At 37.2% G+C, this 13,620-nt stretch overlaps 1 protein-coding gene across 2 annotated transcripts in view; it reads right to left on the reverse strand.

The window, feature by feature from the left end:
* Positions 1-2,917: 2,917 nt before the first annotated feature.
* The window catches only part of CDYL (chromodomain Y like), a 73,706-nt gene continuing 63,003 nt past the window's right edge, over positions 2,918-13,620 (reverse strand). For both annotated transcript variants that reach the window (XM_026843021.1, XM_026843022.1), the window contains 4 exons: positions 12,880-13,052; positions 9,751-9,961; positions 4,929-5,072; positions 2,918-3,947 (listed from right to left, as the gene is read on the reverse strand). In XM_026843021.1, the coding sequence (XP_026698822.1) occupies positions 3,789-3,947; positions 4,929-5,072; positions 9,751-9,961; positions 12,880-13,052 (687 nt within the window). In that variant the 3' untranslated portion in view covers positions 2,918-3,788. The remainder of the gene's footprint in view (positions 3,948-4,928; positions 5,073-9,750; positions 9,962-12,879; positions 13,053-13,620) is intronic.

Consider the following 13,620-nt stretch of genomic DNA (forward strand, 5'->3'; position numbering starts at 1 on the left):
TTCAGATTACCCCAAAGCACCTTTTTTTATAGATTACAAAGAGATAAAACCTTGCCCTGCTTTCTATTTTTACTCAAACTAGCCTATCAAGAAGGTGTGGTTAAGTGTACACAGGTGGCTTTCAGACAGTTCCAAGTACATTCAACCCATGGTGCTCTGGCACTGTTTCCTGACCCAGAGAAAAGTTCTCTTATTTTTGTCCAAAAATGAATGTGATGGAACTTCTGTGGGGAAATTATACCCTGTGGTCTGGCTGCAGTCCAGTTACCAATGCTTGTGATTTGTGGTTTGCTAGTTACCTATTTCCGGAGGAAAACTAGAACCTCAGAAAGACTCCTACACTGCATTATCAAGGCTCCTGCGCTACTTTTATGTGTTGGCACCAACACTGACAGTTGCCTTACAGTGTGTCTCTGCTCCATAAGGAATTGCACAGATTGTGTAGTACAGTGATGTGATCAAGATAGCAGACAGACTTGACAGGAGACCTCGGGGCCAAGACTGAGCAAGACTAGCCAAATTTTATATTTCAGTACCATTGTTCCTAATCCTACTAGCCACTGACTAGACTTCTGACACACAATGATGTTACAATTTGCTTTCATGTGTGAAGGAAGAAAAAAACAAGGACAATTTCTTTCCTTTTTTTTTTTTTTTTTTTTTAAAAAAGCCATCTGGAAGTTCTCTCAAGAGATACTGTTTCTGTTATTACATTGCATTGGGGTCCAATAATTCATGATGCTCCAAAATTGCCAGGTGAAAGTTGTTCACACATTAGTGTTAGAACCAATGTTGAAAAGCAATTTTAAAGTACCAACTGCTTCTGTGAGGCTGCCACTCCAAACAAGGTGCCTTAGAAGTAATGCTGCTCCTTGGGCCCAGCCAAACCTTTGTGGCTACAGTTGCATGCAATCAGCAGAGGTTTAAAGCTGGTGCGTCAGGTTAGTTTATCTATGCAGTACTGCAAGTTTGTGTAGAACAATACAGGAATCAACATTGAACCAGGATAGACAAAAAACTGTGTCTTCTGTGAAGAAAAGCCTTGAAAACACTAATTTTAAAATGTCTTGTCAGTTTTTTATGATCTCTCAGACCTTCTTGCTTGCTATTAGAATTGCTTGCTATTTTTCTGTCTTTGTTCTGTTACGGTTTTGCAAAGACTAGACTAGACTTGACTTTTCACACACATCAGAGGATATTTACGACCTATACATAAAAGAACTGGACAGTATTTTCCTGAAGAATCAGTATCCCTGTAGTCCAGTATATTGACAAAATATTTACATTATTTATGAATGAGATCATAGTTTGTTAAAAGCTTTTACTGTAAAGGTAGGGCAATTGCACAGTGACACTGACAGTGTATATGAATTGGTCTGAACTAAGGACTTTCCCATCAAGACAGAAATTTACATGGTCACAAACTTATTCATATCTTAATATGCAAATTGTAGGCAACACAAAAAATGATGTAGTTATTTTTCCAGTTGAACTGCCTGCACCTTCAACTGATTTAATTCTTCTAAACACCTCTAGATCCAGTCCTGTCACAGTGAAGTTTTCATGTTTAAGACAAGCATAAATAATCCTCCAGCTGAAATAAATGCAATCTATAGCCAAATGCTTCATACAGATGCCAGAAAAGGGACCTTCATATGAATTCAAGCTGAATTCCAAAAGGTTTAACATTACAGAACAGTAGGTAAGGTATTTTTCCTTCCAGCTAAGGTATTCACACTTCACCACAGCACTGTAGGGAAAATGACCTATTTTTAAGAGATTGCAATGAAACATTTACTTCAATGTTCTTTTAGGACTGTAACAAAATAATTAAGAGTAGAATGACTTCCTATATGTCATCTTCCCAATCTACTTCCTCTAAGAGAAAATTCTATACAGTTTACAATAAATTAATTTTCAGCTTTTCACTTGAAAGAAATTAAGATCTTATATTTTTAAGAAAATAAAACATAAATGTTGGAGTCTTTAATTTACAAGATTTGTTTAAGCAACCCTTACTTCAAAATCAGACCTGAAATGTCTCTGAAAAAGACAACTACATGAGAGCCACATTTAAAATGTGTTAAGAAATATTAGTTTTATTTAACCAGTTTTCACAGCTGAATATTTATTCTATAAAAACTTTACAGATTGTACAGTTTATATATAGTTCAAACTACTAGAACAAAAAAGTAGGTCCCACAGATGCAAAAATACTGTACCAATCCAAGGTAAAGGCAGATTTACACACTGTACAGCTCTCCACTGGGAAGGGGAGGTGGGTCAGTTCCAAGTAAAAACTTCAAAACTGTACAAAAATAAGGTTTGATTTCTTTTTCATTCTTCATAATACATTCAATAAGATTGCAAGCACAGATACCCAAGTATTAATAGGTATCTGCAGTCAGGAATCAATAACCACTCCTGAAAGGAATGCAAAATAGGTCTATTTACACAGGGCACTCTTTTACACCATACTGTATATAGTGTATATTTAAAATAATAAAAAAGCATAGACAAAGAACATTAAACATCTAATATAAGGTAGTTTTTTTTTTAAAGGAGTTTTTTTTACTTAAGTGTGCCAAAAGAATTTTAACTTATTAAATAATATATTCTAAGTGAACCTAAAATTTATGAACATAAAATGCATTTTTGGTGTAATACATCAATTAAACCAGCAAATAGGAAAAAAAAGAACCAAAACCCAAACTGTATATAAAGTAGTATTCTCACCCAGCAACAGAAGCACTTATGTAGTTATTTAAAAAAAAAAACAAAAAAACAACAACAAACCAACAAAAAAACCCAAACCCAGAGAGACTATTTTAAAACCCACTAAAACTAACTTATAACTTAGGATACTCATACATAAGATATTCAGTGATTCACTAATACTGCAAAACAAGCTCTTTTTTTTCCTCCTTTTTTTTACCTTTCATTCTTTCCATTTCCCTCCCACTTTCCCTCATTCCCCTTCCCCAAGAGACAGTGGTTTCTTCATGGTATCTGGGTAAGAATTAAACATCTTCTTGCCCTCTTCTTCCCACCCCTCTATACCTCCCCCCAAAAAAGGGACAGAGTGTTTTCTTAGCATTAAACCTGAGCACACTCTCTTTTGGGGGATGTGTGATTTAATCTCAGTAGGGTTTAGTTCCTCAAAATTCTAGAATGTTTCATTATACTTGAGGTATTTCAACCTTCTTCTGAGACAATGCCTTGCATCCTAGCTGACTCATTGGGCAGTGAAAGTAAGGGCTGGCTAATACCCGTTTCAATTCTGTATTCTAATGAAAAAGAAAAGCATTATTCCAGACTTCCCTGCCACACAGAAAATAATGCAACACCATTCACTTTTTAATCCATTCTCTATTTGATACAGTACTAGCCAAAGATAACAAAAACTAGAGCCTTTAAAGAGATGTTTGGTAGTGCACTCTATCATATTTTTTTTTAGCTAGTGTGTGTGTGTCTATGTACACACTGACACACATATTACATTATATATATATATAAAAGACATATATATGCACACACACACTTGTGCACACACACACTTGTGTATGTGTATATATATCTATAAGTAACAATCAGGGAGAAAGGAGTTTTGTTCAAATTTAAGTGATACAGTACTTTCAAACCCCTTGTCAATAAAAGGGGAGGGGGAGGGTCCACTCCTGTTCCCAAGCTGAGCAAGGGGTGAGTTTCTATAGGTTTTTTTAAATGGGCATTATTTTTTTTTGCCCTGATGTCCAAGAAATACAATTCCAGTGTCAATGGGCATCTCATCAGAACTCATCAATTTTCTTCTGCAGATACTTTAACATTGAGTCCATCCCTTGTGCTGAGCCCCAGATTTTCTTCAAAACTTCACACTCCTTTTCATTCGCTTGTTCCAAGTCCACCTTCATGATGTTACGTACTAAAGCTTTAGATTCTTCAAGTACCTAGGCCCAAAACCAAATGTGTTGGGTTAATATTACATGAGAAGGGAGCAGCACGTGCACTTGCCGGTTTATATGGATGCATCCCAAAGTTGATTATGAATTAAAGCTTATCAGTTCATGGACCTATTATGACCCTGAGAAACATTTCTCAGAGTCTCTCTTGTAGCATCACACAGAACTTCCTTTACCTTATACAGTGCAAGTGCACAAATATGTGGAAATAATGAAAAATCATAACTATGAATATATATCTCTATCTCTGTGGTTTTATACTGGTAACTAGAGAAAACTTCAACTCCATTTTGGTGAAGGCTAATCATAACACTGTTATCCAGATCTGCTCTCATAAGTAGGCAGACCTTTAATTTCTTGAGCATTTAAAATACTGAAAAATCTTGTTTGCTTTTCCAATTAGAAAACTATTAATCTGTTTCAAAATCCAAAATTTCTAATGCACAGAGCAGTTACTTTGTACTGCATCTCCTCTCATAAGAAAGCATCAAAAATACTGGTACTTCTAGCTATCTTGGGCAACTGCCAGTAGTGCCCACAACCACAAATGCACTAGTTGGTACTCATAAAACTGAGTACAAAGGCAAAGACTGGACTTATTTCCTTGCTAATTTAAATTACAGATTTCTGTGTTTCTGTGAATTTCTTAGGGCAGCTGTTTACACTGTTGCCTAGAAGTCAGACTTCTGCAAGTATGTTAAAACAAAAAACTACTGTGGAGTCTAATGCTATCTTAATGTTCTTAACCACAAGGTACTATGGCATATGATAAAGAAGAGTCAGATACAAACTTAAAAAAACATCCTCAAAACCCCAGAAAAAAAAGAGATACATATGACTGTGTTAAAAGACATTGCAACACTAGAATGTGGTATTTGTTTCATGAAAATGGTCTTTTTTAGAAGGGCATAATGATGTAGTCTAATCTAAATCATAAAAATGTATTGTAAGAAAATAAAGGAAACTTACAACTGAATTACATGTGACAAGTTCCTTAATTCGAACCATTACTTCTTGTGTGAACGTTCCTGGCCAAAACACTTGAGAGACGAGTCCTTTGGCACAAGCTTCCTGCGCAGTCAATTTCCTTCCACTGAACAACATTTCATTGGCCTGAAGGGATAAAAAGTTACTTCTGGTATGAAATGTAATGAGACAAAACTCATTAAAGGAAAAATGTTCAAAACAAATAAGGAAAATGCCTGCACTATTTGAAATAGTTTTACTATAGCTCTTTCTTTTATTAATTAAAAGTTGGAAAAGACTTGCCTGCAGATAGCTGGTCAGTGTTGTAGACTATGTTATGTCAGCAGTTATAAAAAGAGGGAGGTCTATGAAGAAGGGTTAAACATGAAAATGTCTTTTGTCATTTCCCATTCATGAATGTTCATTAGCTCTCCCTTTCTTGCAGTATTGCTGACTTGATTAACTGTGTATGTGGTAATACGTAATAATGCCTGGCAGATCTGTAAGCCAGCAACAAATACATCAGTTTGCCCTTTATAACAGTGTTAGCTGCAGCAATGAAGTCTTTGCTAAAAAGCTAAATTATCTGTAAATTATAAAGATAACCCAGTTTTGGCAGTAGATCTCCTGGGAACTGCCAGTCTTGGTAGAAAAGAACAGTTAAATATTTTCAATACTGAAAAACATTTGAGTTACAAAACGTTTGAAACCTAAATCTATGGTTTATTTTCAGCACTTTTCAAAAGCCTTCAGCAGTATTTCATTTTTGATGCAACACTTACAATAGCTGGATCATCTTAGAATTTGACCTCCAAAACCCACTGAAGCAAGCAGGATATATTGCAATTTCTGATCAAATTCACAGAAAAGAAACATTTCCATTTTATTGAGGAGTTCAGTATTGAACTGATAAATCCTTTCAAAAGCTGATTTAGCAAATTTTTTTTTTTAAAAAAGTATCTAAAATATTTCATACATAGTTTAATGGTATTATCAATACTAGATTCTATGCAATAAGGTGATCTCTGGTTCTGTATTCTTTTTGATTTGTAGTTATCATATACTTCACTATTTATCAGCTTTCCCATTAAAGCTTCATCCTACAACCATGTACACATGCTTTAATTCTACCTTTAGTGATATTTCTTATATAGTTAAAAATTTTTGTTTGCAGTAACATCTGCATGGAAGCAGCCAGTGAAGACAAAGAAATCAGAGTAATAGTCAACCTCAAAAAAACCCCAGCCCACAGTTTTACTGTTTCTTAATGGCTAACTTACATTGAAAATATGACAAAAGTGATAACTGGACTCTTGAACTATGGGAAATACAGCTGTTACAAAAACCCCAAACCTGACAGGTATAGCATTTCTGAGGTTTTTAATGTTTTCTAATACTGAAAATTTTGGTAATTATTACAGCAACTTTCAGTCAAGAATCTGAAGTTATGTAATTACCATAGACAACGTTCCTAGTGTTGCCATTTTACACATGAAGAAATTTGAAAACTCTGAGGTCTATTATTTACTCCTTTGTAATGAAATACAAAGTCTGGGTTCTGCTGGCAGCTTGGTTGCTGACTCCCAGTCCATTAGGCATGTAAAAAGAGATTGTTTCCTAGGATCTTTTACATAAAATTTATCATCAGCACATCTCTCAAATTACTATGGAAAGTTGTGATTCACAAATACTAGCTTTTAAAAAAAGCCTCGGACTGAAGGTACAGATTATATACCCCTACAGTTCTACCTTCTGTGAAAGCAAAATCAAATACACAAGGTTCATTAACCATCACAACTCCACCTTCTAATTTTCCAGATTATGTGTGAATAATACTAACCTGAAGCGCTATCCAAAATCAGTGATAATACACAACTTTGTCTAACACCAGGGATGATTTTCCTAAGGAGATATGGGAAAAAATTCTTCCCAAATAATTTTAAGAGATACATATTGTTTATATCAAAGATCAAAACATGAAGTCAATCTTACTGGCAGTTAGGAAAGTCAGCAATTTAAGTCAGCTGGTCAGGTCTACATATTCTTCACATGTATATTTGGTAACAAGTATAAAAATGAGTGCTAGAAAGCCACCTGTTTTTTTTCTAAAACTCAGTAGACACTGCTGAGTTCTGAACAAGAAAAACCACAAATGCTAACAGTGCAGTTATCTTATTTCTGCCAGCTGTAACACAGCATTAGCAGAAAACCTCACGTGAAGCAAGCACTCCCATCAATGTACTCAGCTGACAGGTTTTGAAGGGAAATGTTTTGCTCTGACATCTTCACTTTAAGTCTATACACACTGTATACGCTGGAGACCCACTGCTAAACAAGTTTTAATCATATAACCATACCTTGTATCTGCTGGGAAAAATCAAACACACTTGGTGGTTACTTCCCAAGAGCTATAATACAGCAATAGAAATGAAGAGGATAAAAATATTTCCTTACTAGAAAAGTCTCATTAACAACTCATTTTCTACTGAGTCTTTCTCCTTCCACAGAGGAATGGCACTGGGACATATCCTCTGCTCTCTCTTTCACAGGGAGTCCTTTGAGGCTCACAGGGGGGGCTTTCATGCCAGCCTCCAGGCATTAGCTGCCGTGGAGCCCTTCAGCTCTCTGCACTGTGATCAGGGGACAGGTGGTCTCTGTAACCCCCAAGACCCTAGCTGCGATGGGGACTGCAGGCACTAAGGAAATGGAAATCCCTCGTGACTGACAGAATACTGCGCAGCATGCTGGAGCCTGTCAGGAAACCCCGTGTGTGGAGTTGATCACACAGCTCCTGTGCTTTATACCCAGGACCAGAAAAACCAGCCCAAGGACTCCACAGCAGACACACAGTAACAGATCTCCCCAAAGAAATGTCACCTTAATCTCTATTACAGATTATTTTCAAAAGTCAAACACCAAGTTTAAGAATTCTTCTCAAATTCTTGACATTTCTAATACAGTATCAGTTTTGAATCCTAAGGTCTGGACTTCAGATTTCCTGTCATAATTAACTGTTGAACACATTCTGTGAAAACAGCCCCTCCATGACAGACCTGCTCACCAGTCATGACTGACCCAGTAGGGAAGATATTTCCAACAATCTTACAATTGAAGATTTTTACATAACTGCTGATAATAAAAAGAATGCACTGAATCTGACTTACAGGAGTTAAGGGCAGGTCTAACATTGCTGAATTAATACATTTGTAGCAAATTTTACGATGCATACAGAGATCTTAATTCTTTCTTTTGTATGATATTTTAATGTTTTTCCCCTGAATGTTTCCCATCTCATACCATCTTTTCTTTTTGCTGACTTCTCTCTCCCTTTTACAGATAGAAAGCATGCTACTTTATCAAAATTTTCAATATAGATTCTGAATATATTTCATGGAATTTGCTGCTTAAAGTCCAACCTTGTCCCATACAGCATTAACACTGCTATACTGCAGAGTGTCGAGGATAGTATGAAAACAGTGGACTTCCCCACCCCCACCTTACACTGAATATTATGGAATTGTTATCACAAAAAACCCTTTCAATTTAAATATTTATATTTAAAAATAATAGCATTCACAAACACACATGAAAAAGTATACTAGGGAAAAGCTGCTTGTGTTTTTTTGTACAACTTCTAAAAAACCAAAAAGTAACAACCACAAGTCTCTAAAGGATGGGTATGGATGGAATGGATGGATGAATGGATGGATGGCCAAATAAAAAGGGAAAGGAACAATCAGTACTTTGAAACATGCTAAGATATTAAAGATACTCTTATAACTGTTAATCTACATCAGTTACCTTTTCTCTTCTAATAACTAAATCCAGACATCACACAATTAGACATTAGATCTATTCAAACTGATGCTTTAAATGTACAGAAATCTGTATTTTTAAAATCAATAAATACCTGCAGGGAAAAATTTGCTTTTATAGTAAACAGTAATTTAGGAAAAACAGGTGTAGCTATAAGCCCTTGTTTCATACTGTTACTGTTCAAATTGGAGTGGGATGTAGGTCTAACAGTTTTCAAAGAACAGGATAAAAATAGTAAGCAATATGAAAATAATGTAGGTAAGAGATTTTTAAATAGCTTTTTGTTATCTTTCTTTCATCTAATTGGAAAGCAAGAAAAGGGATACTAAGTAACATGTGGCTTATGCTTTCACAACAATGCAAAGTGTTACCATTGTTTTTTTTCAATCCAGCAATACTGTAAATCAAGTGCAAGACTGAAAAAAAAAAATCCTTCACAAAGTTGATTTGCAGAGTCTTTCTTGGATAACACACTAGCATTAAACATCAGAGATCTACAGAGTAAGGAAGTTTGACAGGACTTCTCAAGAATGAGTGCATGGAAGCTGAATTACTTATTTTGCACACTAGGACAAGACTGCTCCTAGCTGGTGACCCAACACTCTTCGATGTAACGACACCGAGTGCAGACCAGCCCGTTCTCTGCTGCGCTCTGATGCTGTGTTGAGCGCAAGACACAGGTGGCTGGTCCTCACGAGGCATCAGCAGGAAAGGTGCGTCCTGGAACACAGGACATAACCCTTCTGCCACCGTCAGGGTTAAGGGTTCCCGTGATGTGGGATTAGGTCCTGTGCCTGCTTTGTGTTCTGTGCATGCAGGTGAAGACTAGGTTGTAACAGCACAGAGCAGAGAAGCTATAAATACTGATTTCTCATGAAAGGTTTTCATGAGATTAAGAAAAAATAAAGAAGAGACAACACGGCAAAGGTAAGAAGTCTTGAAATCACTCTGGATAAATTATCACAGCTGCATTGTGAAGCTGTCAGCCCCTACCCTGCAAACTACTTACAGAAGCCAGGCCCATTATCCGGGGGAATGTAAGGGATGAACATCCATCTGGACTTTGTCCAAAAGTAGTGTATGGTGTCTGAAACCAAGCCTTCTCGTTAGCCCAAACCACGTCACACAGAGGCAATATAGATGCTCCAAGTCCAATGGCTGGGCCATTTACTGCTACAATGATAGGCTTCTTAAACTGAATAAAAGTATTCACAAAATTCCTGAAGAGAAACAGAAACATGCACTCACTACATGTAGAGAAAAAGAGTAAAATTACCATCCCTTGAAAACTCAGTAATAAATCATCACTTTTCAAAACCAACCTGATAACCTGCTACCATGAGGTGGTTAGCTTGGTGGGTGAGGGGAGAGCAGTGGATATTGTCTGCCTGGACTTCAGAGTGAGGCTTTCAGCACTGTCTCCCGTAAGACCCAGATACAAGCTGTTGATGTATGAGCTGGATGAGCAGACAGTGAGGTGGACTGAAAAATGTCTGAATGGCTGGCCCAGAGGGTGGTGGCACAAAGTCTAGCTGGAGGCCAGTAATTGGTGTTGCACACCAGGGGACAGCACTGGATGGTTCAACAGCTTCATTCATGATCTGGGTGATGGCGCAGAGCATACCCTCAGCAAGTTTGCTGATGATACAAAATTGGGCTGATAGGCCAGGTCGTGCTGCCATCCAAAGGGACCTCGACAGGCTGGAGAAATGGGCTTACAGGAACCTCATGAAGTTCAACAAGGGGAAGTGCAAAGTCCTGCACCCAGGGAAGGCCAACCCCAGGCACCAATGTATGGCCAGGCTCTTCTCAGGGGTGCCCAGAGGCAGGGGCACAAACTGAAACACAGGAGGTTCCCTCTGAACATCAGGAAACACTTTCCTACTGTCAGGGTGACCGAACAGGCAGCTGGCAAGGTGGTGGACTGTCCATCCTTGGAGATATTGAAAAACCCTGCCTGGACATGGTCCTAGGCAACCTGCTCTAGGTGACTCTGCTTGAGCAGGGGCAGGTTGCACAAGATGAGTTCCGAAGGTCCCTTCCAACCTCAATCCTTCTCTGATTCTATGAAATCTGAGCATTTCTCCCAGCCTAACAAACCACAGTAGTTGGGCAGGTGCAAATTTAACATCCCTCCTACAAGCACCAGTTGATCCAGCGCTTGTGGTATATTCACATGCCTCACAGCCGCCTCAGATGAGGCTGTGGTCATACCTCACCTCTGGGCAAAAACACGGTTACAGCCCTGCTTGGTCTTCACTGTGTTTACATGATACTGATATAAGGTATCTCTCTATATTTTTAAGTGAAGGTATAAGATATATAAGTGAAGATGGGCAAAGCATTAATGAGCTTCCTTAAGGAGTACTTCTGGATTTCTGGGAGACAGCTTTTCTTAATACATCAATCTGCCTTTTTAAATTATGAACAAAACATAAAATAGTAGAGCTCTACTATCACATATCACACACCTGTAAACCTCCCCTCCTCATCTCCCTCTCCAGATTGGGCATAATACTATGAGTGCTACGCTATTAAGTTAGAAATGCATATTGTCAGCCTCATTATCAACACAAAATGACGATTCATTCCAGTACCCACAAAGCACGAATGCATGCTTCTCTGTTCTCAAACAGTAACTGTCTTCAAGAGCTTCTTAGGAAGTAAACATGTATATATGTACATGTGTCTGTACACACGCATTAGACCAAGTAGAGACTTCTAAAACCTCAAAGTTGAGGTGTGGACATTTCTCAGGTAATAGCTACACCTACAATGAAGAAGTTGTCTGTATTTACCTCAAGTACATGACAAATTCTGATTAGAATACAATGTACAACATACAGTTGTCAGCACGTGTAAAGCACTCCTTTCCTCTGAATGACAGACGATTTCTCATTTCAGTATTAGATGCTGAAATATGGGAATTTTTATAAAAATTTTTGAAAAGAGGGATTTAGGGAAAATTTTAAAGTTTGGTCTTTATCTGCATTACATGTTTTTGTATTTCTGCAAAACAGGACATTTTTACTATATTGCATCCATCACTAAAGGTTATCCTGCTGCTTCTTAACTACTTCTAATGAACTGAAGTAGATGAATACAAAAAAAATTCCTGGAACTATCTTATGCAAGTTGTCATACAAACATCCAATTCAGAGGCTTAAGATAATTTTAATCATGTCTGAATATTCGAGAGAGGACCATCTCTAGCATATATATGAAAAATACCACTATTATATTTGAAGGGGGTGCTCGTAGGTGTTTTAAGTTACCTTCATCCATGAATAATGGGGGAAAAAAAAAATCAGGCTTCTGGAAGGGCCTGAATTAAACTCGTGACAGAAGTTCAGCATTAAGAGCCTTCGTTCCCTGGCCATGCCTAAAAAGCAATTCTTACATGGAATGATTGAAAAATTGTCTTTGAAAAAAACCCCAACCTATTATCATCTCTACGAGCCAACTGTGCCTCTAATGAAACAGGCGTTACATGTTTCAAGGCCTTTTTTTAGGGACATGAATATTGATGATGACAGCAGAACCTAAGTTGCTGAAAGAATATAGATACTCTGGAAGCATACAAGAGGTGTAATCCAAGAGCCCAGGCCCTCAAAACAAGTGTTCAAATTATAAGGTACTTGTTTGTATTGTTAAAGCATGTCTTTAAGTTCTATACTTTTTTCCATATATATTCTAGTTTGCAGTAGTTCAGCTCATTTTGTTTAAATGTTAGAGGTTTGGTACCTAGCATTGGGATGATGTTCACTAGTATCAATCTACTTCTCTAAAATATCCACCATTCCACTGCTCTGAATGTAATAAGTTACTTCTTCAATGCACATCTTGTGTGTGTTAAATTTTGTTTCCTGAAGCCCTACGGTTGTTCAAATTTTTTAAAATTGGTTTTGACTGGAGGAGTATTAGCATGCCACCAGTTTTCATGGTTAAATTTTAGCAGTAAAAATAGTGACGCATAGAAGAGAGGGAGTATAAAGAAGTGCTGCACACTATATCGCATAACAGGTGAATGTCTGAGATCGTGCTGGATTAGAGGCTTTTGAAATAAAAAAAAGATAAAACAAGCCAGACTACATGATGAAGAATACCTACTCAGATGACTGAAGATAATCTTACATACCTAATAGCTTCTGCCATCTTAGTGCTTTCCTTTTTTCTATCATCTGTTAAACGTCGTATAAAATAAATAAAATCAAGACCACAGCAGAAAATGCTACCAACTGCACTGAACAGCACAAGTTTACTGTCATCTGCAGCTGCTGTGTTCAGTGCACTTTGGACTTCCTTCATTACCTGAAAAAAAAATAAATTCATTAGAATCTCTTTATTCCATCATTAAAAAGTAGCATACTGCTCTCTTCCCCTCCTCCCCACAGGAGATCTTTACCATCTTTAATTCTTCCTTAGGATCCACTCAACCATCGCATTAGAAGAGGTACTTTTTTTCATTATGCAGTGAAAATTCTAAGTATTAAAGGCTTTGCATTTCAAAACTGTAACTAGACTAAGATAATTAAATCATTAAGAAAAGATCTATTAGATGTTATCTGCAACTAAAGCACTCACTCAGCATTTCTGTGATTTGGACAGCAGATGGCACATGCAACCAGTTCAGAAAAAAAAGAACCTTAATTCCGGCTAAAGCTTGTTTCAAGTTGCACTTCATAAATCGCCACATCTTATCTACATCTCCATGTTCAGATAACATAGTTCTTAAGCTCAACTGAACTACACTTGAAGTCAGCTATATGTGTAACATCTTGCAAGCAACAACCTGAAACTTGTTTTGCATATGTTTGTGCCTGAATAACAGGCATAAATGAGGCAAGAACTTAAGAATTCCTCCAGCACCCTCCCCCCT

Source organism: Athene cunicularia (genome assembly GCF_003259725.1).
Source record: "Athene cunicularia isolate RWA chromosome 2 unlocalized genomic scaffold, athCun1 chr2_part1, whole genome shotgun sequence".
Taxonomy (NCBI): domain Eukaryota; kingdom Metazoa; phylum Chordata; class Aves; order Strigiformes; family Strigidae; genus Athene; species Athene cunicularia.